The sequence below is a fragment of the Elaeis guineensis genome, chromosome 2, assembly GCF_000442705.2.
Source record: "Elaeis guineensis isolate ETL-2024a chromosome 2, EG11, whole genome shotgun sequence".
NCBI classification, from domain to species: Eukaryota; Viridiplantae; Streptophyta; class Magnoliopsida; order Arecales; family Arecaceae; genus Elaeis; species Elaeis guineensis.
This window is the reverse complement of record NC_025994.2, coordinates 121,698,952-121,715,827: the sequence shown is the minus strand read 5'-3', so window position 1 is coordinate 121,715,827 and position 16,876 is coordinate 121,698,952. Positions and strand designations below refer to the sequence as shown.

The window sequence follows — 16,876 nt, the reverse complement described above, 5'->3', positions numbered from 1 at the left end:
AATGTGCAGTTGATTTCACAAGATCCACACAGGATCAGCAGCAATAAATGATGACATATCATGGGATGGGGCAAAGACCATCGAAATCCTGTGCGGTCATATGATTATTTTTTCCTTTTAACGCTGGTCTTCCCGCATGAAGGTGCTAGGGGTTGACAAAAACACAAAAAGCCTTCCACCGATCTGCAGACTGCAGGACATCCAAACCAACGAATAGCGCCCCAAGAAATAGTCTTTTCAGTCTATGTACAGCTCTTTGATACAAGCTACCACAGGAACAAAACTAAAAAATAAAGATTGCATCGCCTGCAATACCGATGAAGTGGCAAATAAACACTTGGAATGCAGCCACACGATATGACAGCCAAAACCAAATAAAAAAAAAATTCATATTACCATCAAACTGGAACACCATGGCTGGGGAAAAAAAAGCACGAGCCCATTCCGTGCAACAATAACCTACACAGATACAGCGATTGTTTACACGGACAAGTACGATCTCAGGAAAAGAGCCCACTGGAGAAGGAACAGAAATAGGGTGGCAAGCAAAGATTATCTAGATATAAGCAATGCGATTGCATAGGAATGCTTGAGAGACCCGTAAAAATGATGAAATGAATAATGCAACATATAGAAAACTGATTACATATGGGTAATGCATAAAACAAAAGCCACATATAACTCCAAAGTATACAGAGGGGGGGGGGGGGGGATGATGAAAGGCAGACCGACCAACCATCGAAACAATGCAAGACCAAGATAAAATGCCAAAAAAGAAGATTATAACAAAACAAAAGTTGGAGGGGGGGGGCTAAAAAATGAAGAGTCCGGTGCAGGAAATATATTTTTCCAACTTGACCAAAGTGGAGAGCATGGTGAAACAAGAAATTGCTCTTGCGAGGAAAGTAAAACCCTGTGTAGCACTGGGTGCTATTCACTTGCGGCCAACCTAATACTGCTTGCCCATTGGAAAAGGATAGAATCGAAGGTCACAAATAAAATGCAATGAGCATAACTGACGTTGACAGTGACACAAAGGTCTTAGGCAAGCCATGAAAATGAGACCTCAGGCTGTGCAGCCAACAAAAACAGAGCTCCCTCCAGCTTTTTCCAGAAGGGACATGATTATCCTACTTCTTGGTGCAAATGAAAAGGGGAACCCAACTCCATGTTGCTGATGCATAACTTAGCAACAACCGGTGACTCCGCCCCTTTGTGCGAAAGTGGTGATGACCGACACACGTATGCAATCCCAAGACCAGACTTGACACGACCCAAATGCATATGCAGACTTCTAAGGCACTGGAATTATCATCAACCAGCAATTGCCCTACTGATGGCCAACTTAGCCCAATCGGCAGCTTCTTTAATCAAATGATCATCAGATGACAAGCATTCTTCCAAAAAGTCTTTGCTGGAAACAGATTGATTTATCAAAGGACCAGCATGACTGCCTAGTGTATCAGCCAAATCGCCCAGAACACCTATTGCAGTCTTCATCACTGTATCATCCCTGATGAACACAAGAAACCGACATGGGTAATCACCGATAAAATAATTAATGAAGCATATAAAGAATAACTGAAAAAAGAGACATGGTTTGGAAACTCACATGTCCTTCTCGTTGTACAAAGTATCCAGGAACTGAAGAACGTGAGGAGCGTACGGCAACAGCAACTGAGTCTTTGGAGAGTTCTTAAAACCTTGTAATATACCAGAGTAAGCTTCCAAAATTCCATTCCTGAGCTGGTTTGTGTACTCAAGCATCTCATCATCAGCAGTTGCTGCATGTGCAGATAGCTCTGCTGCACTCTGGAGCATAGGCATGGCATAAATCAGATATTTCTCAAAGCTCTCCCCTATTGCCAAAGCAATGTCGCCAAAGCATGAGAATATTGGGGGCTTCACAGATCTGTGCAGCTGATTGCTGGACAGATCCTTGAGCAGTTGTGTCATGATTCCATCACAAAAAGGCAGAATCTTATCCTCTAATGCCCTGCATAAATCTCCAACAACACCAACAGTAATGGCACAGACCTGATACTCCTCAAAGTTTTGGAGACCCATTTCCAGGTAAGGATAAAATCCTTGCATATACTTAACAAAATTTGCACCTGTGGCATATGCCAAAGCACCAATAGCAAGCATAGCCTCTTCATGAACTGTTGCATTTCGGCAAGCAAAAACCCTCAGAAAGAGATCCATTATCTGATCTGCATACTGCAAGAAGGCATATTTTGTTGTCTCTGATGACCCCAACTTCTGGATAATCACCTGCAAGCACCCACAAAGAAGGCCCTGTAGCTCATTTTGCTTCTCTCTCTCATCAGATGACAGCTTCTGTACCTCAAGCGTTTGATGGAGCTCCATCATGATAACCGGCACCAACTGCATCACTATTGGAGCTGTCTCGTCTGTTGAACACCTCACAACTTCATTCAGAGTCTCATAAGCTGCAGTTCGCAGGCGAGATTCTCCAGCATCTTCCCTGTGTGTAACAGTGAGGAGAGCCTGGATAATCTCCTGGAAGTAAGGAGACAATGGTGATGCTGGACCAACGTCCTCATAACCTTGAGCAAGAAAATAGAGAGCACCGCAAGCCTTTTCAGCAACGTTAGGGACATCTTTCATGCTCTGAAGCAGGACTGTGAGGATCTGCTGGCAATTTTCCTGTGTTATTATGGGTGTTTCCACAGTGGAGCCATGAAGAAACTCAAATATTCTTCCCAGAGTCCATGCAGTAGTATCTTTGACATGATTATTTGGATCTTTCATCAATGCAGTCAGCATAAAGTTCAGGGCAACATTGACAATGGGGGTGAGCTTGTCTGGTGATGGGCCCTCCAAAATAGAACCGAACGCATATGTTGCTGCCTCTCTTTGCCTCCAATCTGGTTTTGTTATGTTTTCTTCAATAAAGGGCATCACAAGAGGGACTATGTCATCTCCAACAGTCCTTGCAACCAAACCCAAGCATGTTCCCCCAGCCATTGCAAGATTCCATGCCCCTTCATCCTGATCTTGATCTTCCTCCTGCTTGAGGAGTGTCTCCAACAGCATAGGAACTAAAGCGGGCAGAGCCTGCTTAATAAAGTAAAAGCAAGGGATGTCAGAATCAGCAGTAAATTCACCTCCATACTCATCTAAGATATCAATTTCCTCATCACAGATTGAGCTCCAGAACTCTATAGCCTGAAGAGCAACAGGCTCTTCATCTTCCCTCACAGCTTTGGCTGTAATATTAAATATATCTTGCATGTATGATGCAAGCTTATCATAATAGGTAGATGAAATAGCGACCAAACACTCAAATGCTGCCTGCCGTATCTTCACCACAGGTGACAGAGTTGCTTCACAAACAACTCTCATAATATAGTCCCTCTCCATGTCATTCGAGAAATTAGCCTGTGCAAATCCCAATGCATTGTACAATGCTCGTGTAGCAGCCAACCGGACATCAGGGCTCCCCTCAGAAGCATTCATGCCCTGAACAACTGCAGTAAGTATTTTATTCACTTGGTCTTGGTCAACAACCTGGGGAGAAACTTCCTCGCACAAATAACCGAGGGTTTCAATTGTTGCTTGCTTGACATGAGGCTGGAGCTGGTGTATGTTGGACAGTAAAGAGCCTATAAGTTCAGGCCATTGCTTCTGGGGCAATTCAATACCTGCAATTTTAGCAATAACTTGGGATGCAGTGGACCTAGCATCATTTACAGGAGAAGAAAGGGTCTGCAACAAGTATGATTTGATCTGGGCCTTCACACCCATATCCAAAGATAACCATCTTTGCACAAGTTCATTTTTCCTATGCTGCTCCTTTGCATCCAAGGCATTTTTAAGAATCAAGCCAGCTAATTTACGGCTATCCACTGGCTTCTCATTGTTTGCCAACTCACTGGAAAGAGACAGTAAAAAAGCAGGAAGATTTTGTTCCTGAAATTGTTTCAGGCTTTCTTCTGCATGTTTCCGAATGGAACCATCCACTGACTGTGCATTTAAGAGGATCTGGGTTACTTCCATTGCCATCTTGTCCTTCTGAGAGGGAGGGGAAAAAAAGCATGAGAAGCAATCAAATACAGCTAAAATGTGGCCTTCTTTTTTTCCTTCTTTCTAAAAAAAAGATTTCTCATATCATCTTCTATCCCCAAGGCCCACAACACAGGTGTTTCGACCCCGAATAAAAACCTCCTATAACAGCCTGGGCCTAGAGAAGAGCCAAATGATCAGAACCACAGAGGTCGGAGAATCCAGAGTTTGAAAATATGAATAGGCTGGTCTACTTTAAGTTCATGCCAAAGTTACATTAAGGGCCTAAAAGAACTTACATAGGCTGACAAGGAATCAGACATTATTTCGGTTGTTCATTAATGAACATAATACAGTCAACAGAATATATGCTTGAATTCATTTAACATTCACCCCACGAAGAAACTAATGATCTCAAAGGAAATCCAATAAAAAAATGGCAGCACCAAGTGTGAAACCAATAGTTAGAAGGGCAAGCCTGATATGGATAATACATAATATGAATCTCGTTTATCATATTATAGATACTAATGAAGCAAAAGAGGAAGCACCAAGGATACCTCAAAAACTATATGATGTTCAGTATAAAGAGCACCATCCCCAATCAAAAGGTGAAGAGATCTGTACTAGTCTATATTACCAGACTATAAGATTAGAACAAGAAAAAGAAAAAATTGAAACTTGAGAAGCAAATTCAAACAAAAACACACCCAACAAGATCAATCTGTTGGATTGATTATTAATATTTATGAATCAAGCTGAGATGCATCAACCATAACCAACTAACAGGAGGCAAATATCAGCAGCAACGATAAGGCCAGATCTTGCACTATGCTTTCTTAATTTCTCAATATAAACAGCAGATCTGAACAAATCAATGAGGCAGTTTTAGTTAACAGTACGCTAATTTTTACAGATCGACAAAGATAAAATCCAGGGTTCATATGATATTTATCAAAATTTCAACTTTATGTTATCCATGACTCTTTTCAGTCTCAAACCCACAAGAAAAGAAAAACAGATAACTCGAAAATAAGCCATCATTTACAACCCATCGAACTTTGATAAGTAAAAGAATTAGTCTGCAAATCCGAATACCAACAAAACCAAATAAATCCCTAATTCGAAAGCATCTGAATCATAGCAAACAAGGGACCGGAACCAGGAAAAGAAATACTGAAATCCAATCAACGAAAAGCCCAAATTAAAACCGTGAACCCTGATCCACCAATAAAACCTTAGTCTATTCTGCCCGGAGAAACCGGTTAAATTCCTCAAACCTGGCCCAAATCGAATGTGAAAGAAGAAAAGGAAAAAAAAACTGTCTTTGAGATCACTTACAGAGATTCTTCGACGCCCCGATCGCCGGAGAGATTGCCGAGAGCCGATCAACAATCAGGAGCGCGGATTTGGCGGCCGCGGCGCGGAGAGCGTAGAGAAACCCTAGGACAGAGAAAAGAGAAGAAGGGAGAACTAGAAGCAGACACCAATTGTGAAGCTGGATTTAGAAATTCTGCGATGTCTATATCTTTTAGTATTTCTATTGAAATGTTGATATTCTTACCCTATTTTAGAGGATCCAATATCCTGACCTACAATTGTAGGCACCTGTCCAAGAACAGAGACAAAAACATGTTCGTGCCAGGCTATAGCAGGTAAAATGGAGAGAGTTATCACAAAAAAGGGGAGTCACATTATAAGTAGTGGGTCATCCGGGTTCCGGTTGCATCTTTCGCCCTAAAGAATGACTCACCATCTTTCGCAACCTTGACCGTTGGATTGCATCCGATACAGATCGCAAACGAATATGTACTTTGGTGGCACAAATCTCGAAACTACTGTTGTCCGATCAATGGTGGATTCGAGCGAAGGAAAATAAATCTTTCTTTCGGGCAAAAAATACAACCCTTGTCCGGGTCTTTAAGGCTGTTGCAAGTTACTTATATTTTAAAGAAAATAAAAAAATGATTGCTATATTTTATTCATGCTATTGCAGCATTTATACCTCCCTTATCATACCTGATCAGATTTATTTTTTTAAAAAATGATTTTGTTTTGTTTTATTTACTTTTTCACCCACTTTGCTGGCACCCACGGCCGCAGCGCCTTGAACGCAGCCTTCTCGCCGGATCTGGATGTCGTTGAATAGCGTTTTTGTGTGAGAGTAAACCATATAATATTTATTTAAATCTATTTTTATATCTAAATTTATTCAATTAAATATAAAAATTAATATATATATATATATATATATATATATATATATATATATATATATATATATATATATATGGATAGATAACGATCTATACCAATGTACTGTATCCAAACCTATTTATAATCATATTAACATATTATTAATTTGATTTATCATTTCGATAATAATATTTTTAATTTTTTAATTATAAAAATAAATTATTTAATTTATATTTATATGTATATTCATATTTTCAGCATCTGATTTATATCTATATTTATTTAAAATAAATATGTATATAAAGTTTTGCATCTAATTAATACATGTATATGGACTTGGCATTTTAGGTATTGGTTTGATGCTCAGTGAAAGATCTTGTCAGTTATAATTTTTTTATTTTTTTAAATGAAAAAAATTTTAGGAGTTGAAATCCTAATTTGCTATATTTTAGTAGTGCTATGGAAGGTTTGGACTCCAAGTATATTAAGATGAGGTTATTGTTTTGCTCAATAAATTATACCCTCATCTTGTATTGCTTTAGAAATTGATGTCATACGGGGAGGATGAGATTTTGCCATGTCTACGGAGTGAGGTATATGACAATCACTAAGATTATAAGTTATAAGTTGCAAATATGGCAATTGGATTAGTTGATGATTTTTGCTCGATTGTAAGAAAAGTTCATGGGAAATTATTTTTTTGAATAATATATTCAAAATACATACAAAAATATAAAGTGCTCCATTAGCCTGATCTTCTTAAATAGGAGAGGGAGAAAAGAAAATGAGAGCCACAAAGATTGGCTATGGATTGGTGATCGGATTGGGAATGTTATTCTCAATGTTTGGACATTATAGTTATATATAACATTTCAACAATCCACTAGATGATAAAAACTAGTTTAACCATCACATTGTTTCATATTTATCTAATAAATAAATTAAATAATTTTTTTCATAAAATAAAATAAATATCTTTTAACAATAAATAAGTTTTGATCTATACTTCTATTGCAAGCCCTTCTTTCCATTTGGAGAGACAGGCATGCCAGAAAATATGCTATCTAGCAATGAAAGATGATAAGTCTCATGGCTATATTGGATAAATGCGTAAATATGCCATCGATATTGGATTAATCAAAAATAGAATGATAAAAGGATGATGATGAAAATAGCATAAGTCTGAATGTCTTGACTTTTAAAAATTTTCACGATCATCATACCATCTATTTGAAATAAAGATGTATTGGATAAGGTGTAATCAAGGCTACGATTAAATTGCTCCACCAATATTTTCATTGACAAATTAGAGTTCTATTAATAAACTAAAAGTAAGTAATTTAAAAAATAAATATAAAGCAAATATAATCTAAAAATAGGTTGCTTTCTTTGATTGGTGAAAGAGTCTCTTCGCAACATTACAATCTAATATTTGTATAGCTTTTATTAACCATTAAAAAAAATGTCAATATAGACAAATGTCACTACTTAACTATTGACACTTGTCCTTACTAATTTGCTCCATATGGATCACTATTGTTATATATGATAGTTATCTCTATTCCATTACTCCTATATTTTGAGTAGTTATACCACTCTTTCCATATTCTTGATACTGGTAAGACAGATATAACTACTGTACTCCTCCTATGCATGGGTAGCAGTGATTATTAGCCAATTATCATCTTTCAACTTCACTCAATCTAGATCTTGTCTTAGACCAGTAACTCTTACTCTTTTGAGTGTAAATCCAAGTTACTCAATTTGCACATTTTATATATTAGTTTGCACTTTTCTTGATGTATCAGTCTTTAGATCACAATTGTCGTTCTAGATACAATGTAAACAACTTCAAAAGCCTAAAATATATTAATTTCATATGTTTTATATACTTATTGTATGCATGCATAGATGGGTGTTTGTGTTATATGCATGCATGCATGTACATTCATACATACAAACATACGTACGTACCTTTGTATGTGCATAGGGTATGCGTATTTGCATTGGTTATATATATCTTTTAAGTATATATCTGCAGAATTGACCTTCAAATTACTCGTCCATCTTATTATTTCGCATCTTAGTTCTACTATTATTGATTTAATACATAAAAACCATGATCTTTGGTTAGTTTTAGTCTCTTAACATATCAATTGGACTATGTTAGTAAAATCTTTCAAGTTTGAATTTAAATGAGGAATAAAAGACACCAATTCAATCAAAGTTTCAGTTGGTTTCAAGACAGAGGCAAAACAAGCTGCTCACCCAATTTGAGCTTAACCGAAGTTAACATCAAATAGAAAATATAAAAATTTCGCACTATCCCTATGCATGATAATCAATGTCTACAGCAAATATAAAAACTCCCAAATAAAGAAAACTAAACATATGTCTATAACTAATGGTAAAAAAGGAATTTTTAAGATTGTATTTGGTGAAATGAATATATAATCAGCAATTTTCCTCATAACATAATCAGCTAATCTAACACAGCATTGCACATTTTGGTGTTATGATTCCCGACACCAATGTGACAGCAAAATATTCAAGAACACTAGTATATTTCCCACAATGAAGAATCTAGCCAACACGATTCAAAGTTGATTCACCAGGTCACCATGGTAAGAAAGTAGGGCGCAAGTTTCCATTTAAAACTCCTAAATAGAAAGTGGACAGATATCACTACATTTTTTGCGTGCTTCATACCTGTTGGCGTATCACAATGACCAAACGTAAGAATACATAGAGAGGAAGGATATAATCGAACACATCTCACATGATGACATATTGGCAATCCGCGTGAGACTCCCTGGGGAGAGAGAGTTCTTTACAATTTATTCGTCCCATTTGCTCCAATAGCACTATTGGAATCCAGCAAATCGACGCGATGCACGCATCATGACAGGCCCGGGACCATCCCATCTCTCTTCTTTTGTGCCATGCTTGGGTGGGCAAGAGCATAACTGCCAACCAGCCGCCTAAAAGGCGGCACTCTCCCATCTCTGATCCGTGGGCCAAGCCTGTACCAGTGGGCCTTTGGGTCTCGGCTCTGGTGTCCGTACTTCCTGCCCTCGCTGTACTGGCTTTCGTGTCACGGAACCTAAAACTAACCGAATTCTCCCGAGTCCGAACCAGGTAGCAGCCGCGAGACTTTTACAAGGCTAACATGGGGACCAAAAAAAGGCTCTCTTCCATTATTACTGTGATCGTGCAGGTGGACCTATTAGTGTTGAAATTATTCTTCTGCTGTTTGTTTGGTGGGCTCTGACTAGCCTCCGGTGGGTTTGTACGGTTTAGGCCCATTAGTGGAGACTTTATTATTTTTTTAGGCCCACTAGTGGAGACTTTTTTTTTTGATAAAATAGATGATTCATGCATATTAGTACATTCAATAAAATTAAAAAATAAAATAAATCTAAACTGAAAAAAAATAATAATAAAATTTATTTATAAAATATTATTAGACTAATTCGTAACATACGATACCATCCAATCTACCGCTCTATATACCCCATTATAAATATCGGATGCTTGAAATAAAGTGCACCTCCCAATCAACGTCCAAGTATCCAAGATGAGTAGATGTTTGCTAATCTGATGCAGAATATTTTAAAATCCATCCAACCACTGTAGAATCACCTTAAAAAAAAAAAAGAGATACGGTTAGCTCTTACAATGAGAATAATATATCTGATCCTCTCCCCCAAGCCGTCCTCAACTCTGGCTCTAGAATAAAAATATCCAAAAAGCTGTCTTTAGCCTGCCGTAACAAATGATGCTTATTTGCATCATTCACCAACTTTAAATCTCAAGTTCCAAGGAAGCGCTACAACGTGTACCTCAATGCAAACCTAGTTTAGTGCCAAGCAAGTTTGATGCCCCATACACGGATCGGAATTGGGGCTGTATGTTTTGTGCGATAAAATGATTGTTCTCCTTTCATGATATCAACCGTGGATTGTATTTTATACAACTCTCAAAGCAGATGCACAGCTTTCAAATAAAGATAATATCTTTCTTTTCTAGATTCCTCCATCTGCATCGATCTCAAAAAAGCTATTGCACCATCCAATAGTTCACGTCGCGAACGTGAATCATCCTTTCGTGCGAAAGATATAATCTGAAACCCACGGATGGGTGGTTGAAACAGGGCTTTAATGTCCATCTCACGCCTGGTGGTTCATCAAACACCCGGCTGGTATGCGCGGGGTACACTGAGCATTAGTTATTGTAAGGCGTGCCAGGGTGGATGGTGGACTGAAGCTGCGATCGCTGTTGCCTAGTGGAGATAACTCATGGCCGAGTGGTTCATTTCGCAAGTTGACAAGTGGAGGCCTCGATGACAGTGAGGGCCTGGTCCAGTTGAGTTGGCCCGACTTTAATGGATTGTTTTGGGTTTGGATTATAAATGGAAATTGGACTGCAATAGGGTAGAGGTTTTTTTTATTGGTATTTGTTCTAGTAATTGGAAGCAATACCGAACATGGAATCTGAGGTTGAGATCCAATGTCAGTCGCAGTGCTAGATGTCGGATATTACCCAGCACAGACAGCATTTGTTATCGAATAATATAGATTGCTACATTTGCAGGTATTGCCAAAAAATATTATTCGTGGACCAATACATTTGTTGGCATTTGTTATGAACTTGTTATGAAATTGCCGACATTAGCTGATTTATATTGGGTTGAACTAACTTCATCTTTTGAGCAATACCCAAGTGCTTATGCCTTGTGTAACCTCTATTGATTATTCAGATTGTAACTTGTAAGTCATGATGTTGCATGCTGACCAATTCTATCTACAAAGATGTTTCACAAATTTCGTTTACCACGTATGCACACGCATACATAGACTATTGCGTGCATGTGTGTTTATGTAGGTATATCACTTAGCTTAGTGGAAAATCGGGCAAATCATTTCATTTGTATGGTAATGTAATTGCTTGTTTCCTATAAGCAATCATGTAAGTCCATAAATAGTTTTCTCATTAAAAATAAATAAATAAATAAATAAAATTCTTCGGAGAAACTTCTCACCCAAAACATATCACAACCGGTTATTCAAAAATATAAATAAAAGATACGAGGACTAAAAAAATATACTCCTTTTATGGTGTAATTCTTTGGAGACTCCTGCCAGTTAAATTACTAAAATACCACTTTTTTTTTTGCACTCTGCAACAATGACAACCATAAGACCATCAATCATCTCATAGAAACAGTACTCTTGCCTGTCATGCCTTTTCCAGGTTCCATTTTTATAAACTAATAATTAATAAACCCTGCTCCTTTCCTGTCCAGAAAAAAAAACCTGTCCATTCTCAAGAACAGAGCAGCCATTTAACCTGAACAAACTTTGTTTATCACCCTTTTAGAATCCAGTTTATACCGCGTGGAATCTGTTGACACGGTTTGAACTGCTTTTGTTGGCCACGTCACGAGGCACCGGTTCAGCCGGTGGCAAGGCACGGCGGCAGATCTGGCCGGAAAAACTCTCCTCCACCCTTCCTGCCTCAAGCCACCACTGCCTCCATACAACCATAACCCAAAAATGGCAGGAAAAAAAAAAAGAATAGGAGGAGGAGGACCACATCCATAGGTCCAAGTCCCCTTGAATTCAAAGATGGGATAGGCGGCGAAGGAATAGGATGGAACGCTAGGCGATCGGGATTCTCTCTAGCAGCATTAAGTTTTCGAGCATCATTGGAACCAATCTGGTCATGAGCACGTAATTTCGCGCTCGCCGGCTCGCTGCTTCAGAGCTCTAATTGGACAGATCGGCGCAACATAAGTTTGACTTCTGAAAACATTATTTGGCGGCTATAATTAATAACCCAGCAGCATACAAACAATCTTTTTGTCCACTCTAAACTCGAAATAAAAGACCATTTTCTTCCAAATAACATCGATGACAACAGATAATTCCACTTAATTACAATTAAAGCTAAACAAGATTGATTTCAATGACAGCTAATCAAATGTTAGATCTCACCAATCATCACCTATATTACAAGGCGTCTCTAGATACCCTAATACCAACAAAATAAATAAAAGAAGGAGAGAGGAGAGAAAGCGTGCACTATTAGTTCTCTTATCCTCATCGGTGAGCCGTCACGAGGGTCTCAATAAACCGCAATCCATCGAATCTCGGAGCAAATCTATCCGCCGCCGGAGACGACCGCCGCTGTTCCTCCGGCTCGCTGGGCTGGAAGAATAAATACCAAATCAGACGACGCTTTCTTTGATCTTAACCAGAGAGAGGGAGAGGAAACTATAAAAACAAAAGCTTTGGAAATCAGATTAATCCAGTGAGAATTAGCAAATAATTACCTGGCTAGGACACTGGGACTTGGGATCGGCGAAGGAATCGGAGAGCGCGGCGGAGTAGGAGGCGGCGACGATGAGGGCGGCGGCGGAGGATGCGACGGCAACCGTCGCCCCAGATTTCTTCATGATCTAAGGGGCGGGATGTTTGATTTAATTTAGAAAACAGGGAGGGAGAATATATAGCGGAGGGAGAGAAGGGACCCGGCGGTAAAATCGTAGTCACGCGGGCAACAAGGTGGAGTGCCCTTCGAGAAGTGGCAGCGGGATTTTTTTTAGTTTCTTCAATTGCCCCCATCCTGTGCGAGGAGCGTCGGCAGTTAAAGGGGCAAAAGAGGGAAATTGGGGGCAAAGGAAACAGGAGATGAGGAGGTTTCTTGATCGTTCCGTGCCACTACGGGTTTGAGAGGCTGGCATCGTGACTCGTGTATGGATGTTTTAAAGGCGCGCTGGCCTCCAGATTATCTCACGCGAGGTTGTTTTAGTTGTGGCTGCACGCGAGGGTAAAATTTGTGGCTGGAGTTGAAAATTCGAGGGAGAAAGGTATCGACGTTTCTTGCACAAATCTGCCCTTTTCCTTCTCTTAATTTACTATTGGGCCATTCATTCATTTATTTAGTCATCTGGGAATGGGGCTGGACCGGGAACCCGGGGCTGGACGGTGGGGAGCGAATGCGAGCGTAAAAAATAATTTAATAAGTCGATACACGTGATCTTTCGCGCGGTCATGATGTACGACTTTTTAAGGACGAAATGGTGTCGTGAAGCTGCTGTGGGACTAGGAATTGGTTCGTCACGACCGACGTATAGCCGTATATGATGAGATGAAGCAGTATTTATCCGCCATGTACTCGTCGGGGACGCCTGAAGACACTACGACGGCACGTACTTCGTCAAATAATACATTGGGTCCAATAACGTGAACTAAAGAGGTGAGCCAAACCAACCTAAACGCTGCTACGTCTTTTTGTGCTGTCGCATGGCTCATTGGTTTTGGGTTCGCTTATGTTCCAGTTTGGCTGGATTCATTGCGTTAACTTCACATCCAATAGAACCAATAGAATCAAATCAAAAGAGCACGAGTAGCAAAATATTGTTAACAGTCGAACAGTAGAAAACAATTGAAAGCCGCTTTTTGGTTTCTGCTGTTTGGTGAATACAAGGACACCGGCATCTTGTTATCTCTACCAAGTAGCGTGTAGAAGAACCTCTACAACCTTGTTATAAAAGAAATTCCATATTCGCTGTATGTAGGAAATTGTCATTAGCTGATGGTTGATGGTTGAATCCAAACAGAATATCACCAACGTTTCTTTGACCTATCAACACCTCTCATGTGAACAATTCGCAGATAATTTTGGCACATCAAATCTGCCATATGGACAATTTGCAACAACAAGTTGGCTTTGTAGAAAACTCGCCTGCAAGTTGCCACTAAGAGTATGACGACCCGAGAGATAGGTTTAATTTTCGCTGTCATTATATCATCAGATCTCATAATCCCAATCTGGGCCCCACTATTACTGCTCATCATGACTGATAGCTACCCAGTTCACATCATTCTTTCTTCTCTATACTGTAAAAAAATTAACAAGAAACCAAGCTTACTGATTACTGTTTCTTTAGATTCCTTTGGGAGTGCCTGGCAATTAGTCCTATAGACTAAATAGGCTCCGCTCGAAGCTGCAGCTGAAAGATCCTTTACAGAAGGTTCCTATCAATTCAACCCAAAATTTCTGCAGAATTTGCGGGAAGTTGCCTCTTGCTACAGAGGCACTCGTGTGGCTTTTACTTGATCTTTATCACAGATACATGCTTCAAGTCCGAGTACAAGTACTCAGGCTGGCTCAGCCTTGCCCACTCTAGCGAGCACCTTTAACTTCCATCTTGTAAACTACCATAAAAGGAAATAAACCTTGTACATTAGACCGTAAGCTACAAAACAAGTTCACTCAAGAAGGCTTTAAATAAATTTCATTGTTGGAAGAGCTGGATTCCATATGCTTTTGAGGTTTTTGGAGGTCAATGATTTAGCATTTTAAACCAGCTCCAAAACGACGCACCACCAGTCTTTTAAGTCAGTTTTCTTACAAGGTATGCGATCCCATGTACCTCAGTAATAATCTCAAGTTTCATCAAGTCCATCTAAGGGTTGCCAAACAGAAAATTAGATTCAAACATGAAGTTACCGGTTTAACGGTAGAAATACTGGAGGAAACACCTTGAGAAAAGACTACCTAAATGAAGAACAGCGACAGAAAAAAACCAACCTTTGTGATGAACGGAACATCTCAAAAGAAAAAAACATTCTTTCTGTCTCTTTTCACCCATCAACTTTCTTCTTTCATTGACACTAGCTATTTCTCTCTAAATTGTCTTCAGAAGTAGGGTATAACATAAATAACCCTGTGTCACGGTCAATCCCTATTGCGCCTAGTTCTGACAAAGAGCAACATGTAAAAAAAGTCTACAAATCGGAATTGTATCCGACGAAAATCCTCCAATGCTTAAGTTAGTAGGAAGTAATAAACAGCAGATAGAATATTCAAAGTGGCAGAGTCTCAGTCCAGAAGCGTCTTACCAATACTGTTCATTTACCCCCTTTTTATAAACGAGTTGTTGGTAACAATTTGTAACGGTTAGGCATGTGAATCCCGCTTATTTCGGAATTATGTGATCGTGGGATGGATAGTTGTGCCCACTGATAATCGTGTATATAGCCGTTATGCGTTCCATGCTCGTAGTTTTCAATATGCCGATTATATGTCGGTACATATGGTATATCGGCTGATCGTCAGTTGGTTATTCTGGCATATCGACTAGTCAGCAGTCATCATAGTTGACTTGATTCTGGATGAAAGTTAATCGAAAATCTCCGACTGTGTCAGTATAACTGATTGATAGTCGGACGTTCTACTTGTTACACTGATTGAAAATCGGGTGATATGTTAAAATCGATCCAGAACTCATTCTGCGGTGTGGCTTTGATGGTCTATTACCAGTCGCCGACATATGGTTGGTTGGCCGATTGTGAATTGAATTTGCCGACTATGAATCGGAGGGAGTAGATTCAATTACCCCAACAGATGCCCCTACTCCCATCCAAGGTGGCCTGACACGTCGATTGACACATGGCTTGACATATTGGACGAAGGAAGTTGTCACATATTATCTCGAGCTCCGATTCAGCTGCAGGTATTAATGATTTCTTTGAAAATCGAAAGGTTTACAGCCATTTTGTCGTTTCGATGGTCGTGCGACCATCATTGGAATGTCGATTCGAGAAGATGGTTAGACGATCGAACAATATGATCGATTTGATTCTGACTAGTCGATTGCTTCCACATATCCAGTCGTTATTGGCTCTTAACTGCTTATGCGGATGAGATAACGTGGCACGATCAGACGGTAGGTGCGTTGAACCGTCCGACCAATGGTCGATTTTGATGTAGCAACGTGTCAAAATATGAGAAAATCTTGATTTGAATAAATCCATCCCGACCGTTGACGGGTTCTATATATATAATGTCACTTTTATTTAGATTTTCTATTTCTTTGCTTGTCATTTTTCTGCAATCGAGGGCTTTTCTTTAGGTGTCAAGAGCTTCAAGGGTCTAGGAGTCTTCTTCCCTATGTCTTCGTGGTCTCCAGGGCATCCATTAGCTTCAGATTAGGTTTTTCTTTTTCCTTTTCCTTTTCTAGTCCTCTTTAATCTCTTTTTCTACCATTTTCGATGGCCAATAGTAGTAGGAAGGATAAAGAAAAGGTTAGAGTAGATGAGCCCCCTCGGGATAGTCGATCAGATGATCCAATTGACAATTCTCCTTCAGATCCGGATGTGAAAGTTTCTTCCTTATCTGGATCCAATGTTGATCGGCTCCAAAAACAATATCATATCCCAAAGCAATTTCAGCTCTTTGCATCTGGTCCAGACGGTCGGATGAGTTCTCCTCCTCCGAGCCAAGTGGTAGTTTATGTAAAAGATCTTCGGATTGGTCTTCATTTTTTGATTTCGAAGTTGGTCTGGAATCTCCTTGATTATTACGGTCCTTGTCCGGGAACTTCATTTGGTTAATTATCAATTTTGCTTTATTATACCATATGATCCCGATCAATCCTCGGCCTTCTCTTTTTTGTGCTATTTTCATTCTTCGTCCTCATCCAAAAGTCAAGGATTGGTGGTTCATCAATCTAAGGAAAGGTTTATCCTTCATTTCTGGCCTTCTTTCATCTATCCATGGGTGGAAGAACCAATTTTTTTATTTCTTCTTCTCTACCTTGGGGCTTTCCTTCCTCCCAGAAAAATCCAAGAACAAGCCCTAA

The 16,876-nt window shown here is 39.4% G+C and overlaps 2 protein-coding genes across 4 annotated transcripts; both read right to left on the bottom strand.

Annotated features, from left to right (window-relative positions):
- Positions 1-375: 375 nt before the first annotated feature.
- Positions 376-5,548, bottom strand: LOC105038362 (importin subunit beta-1). 2 transcript variants are annotated; one of them, XM_019854472.3, is made up of 3 exons: positions 5,371-5,548; positions 1,613-4,207; positions 376-1,513 (listed from the first exon to the last, which is right to left on the bottom strand). In XM_019854472.3, the coding sequence occupies exons 2-3, from the start codon at positions 4,027-4,029 to the stop codon at positions 1,315-1,317; spliced, it is 2,616 nt and encodes an 871-aa protein (XP_019710031.1). In that variant the 5' UTR covers positions 4,030-4,207; positions 5,371-5,548; the 3' UTR covers positions 376-1,314. The 2 variants fall into 2 exon arrangements, with proteins under 2 accessions (XP_019710031.1, XP_010912456.1); XM_010914154.4 differs by having other exon boundaries at positions 1,613-4,038.
- Positions 5,549-12,021: 6,473 nt separating this feature from the next.
- On the bottom strand, positions 12,022-13,026 carry LOC105038370 (uncharacterized). 2 transcript variants are annotated; one of them, XM_010914165.4, is made up of 2 exons: positions 12,560-12,952; positions 12,022-12,434 (listed from the first exon to the last, which is right to left on the bottom strand). In XM_010914165.4, exons 1-2 carry the CDS (start codon positions 12,680-12,682, stop codon positions 12,327-12,329), a joined length of 231 nt encoding a protein of 76 aa, XP_010912467.1. In that variant the 5' UTR covers positions 12,683-12,952; the 3' UTR covers positions 12,022-12,326. The 2 variants fall into 2 exon arrangements, 1 of the variants encoding a protein (XP_010912467.1); XR_012139285.1 differs by having other exon boundaries at positions 12,337-12,475; positions 12,560-13,026.
- Between the last annotated feature and the right edge of the window lie 3,850 nt (positions 13,027-16,876).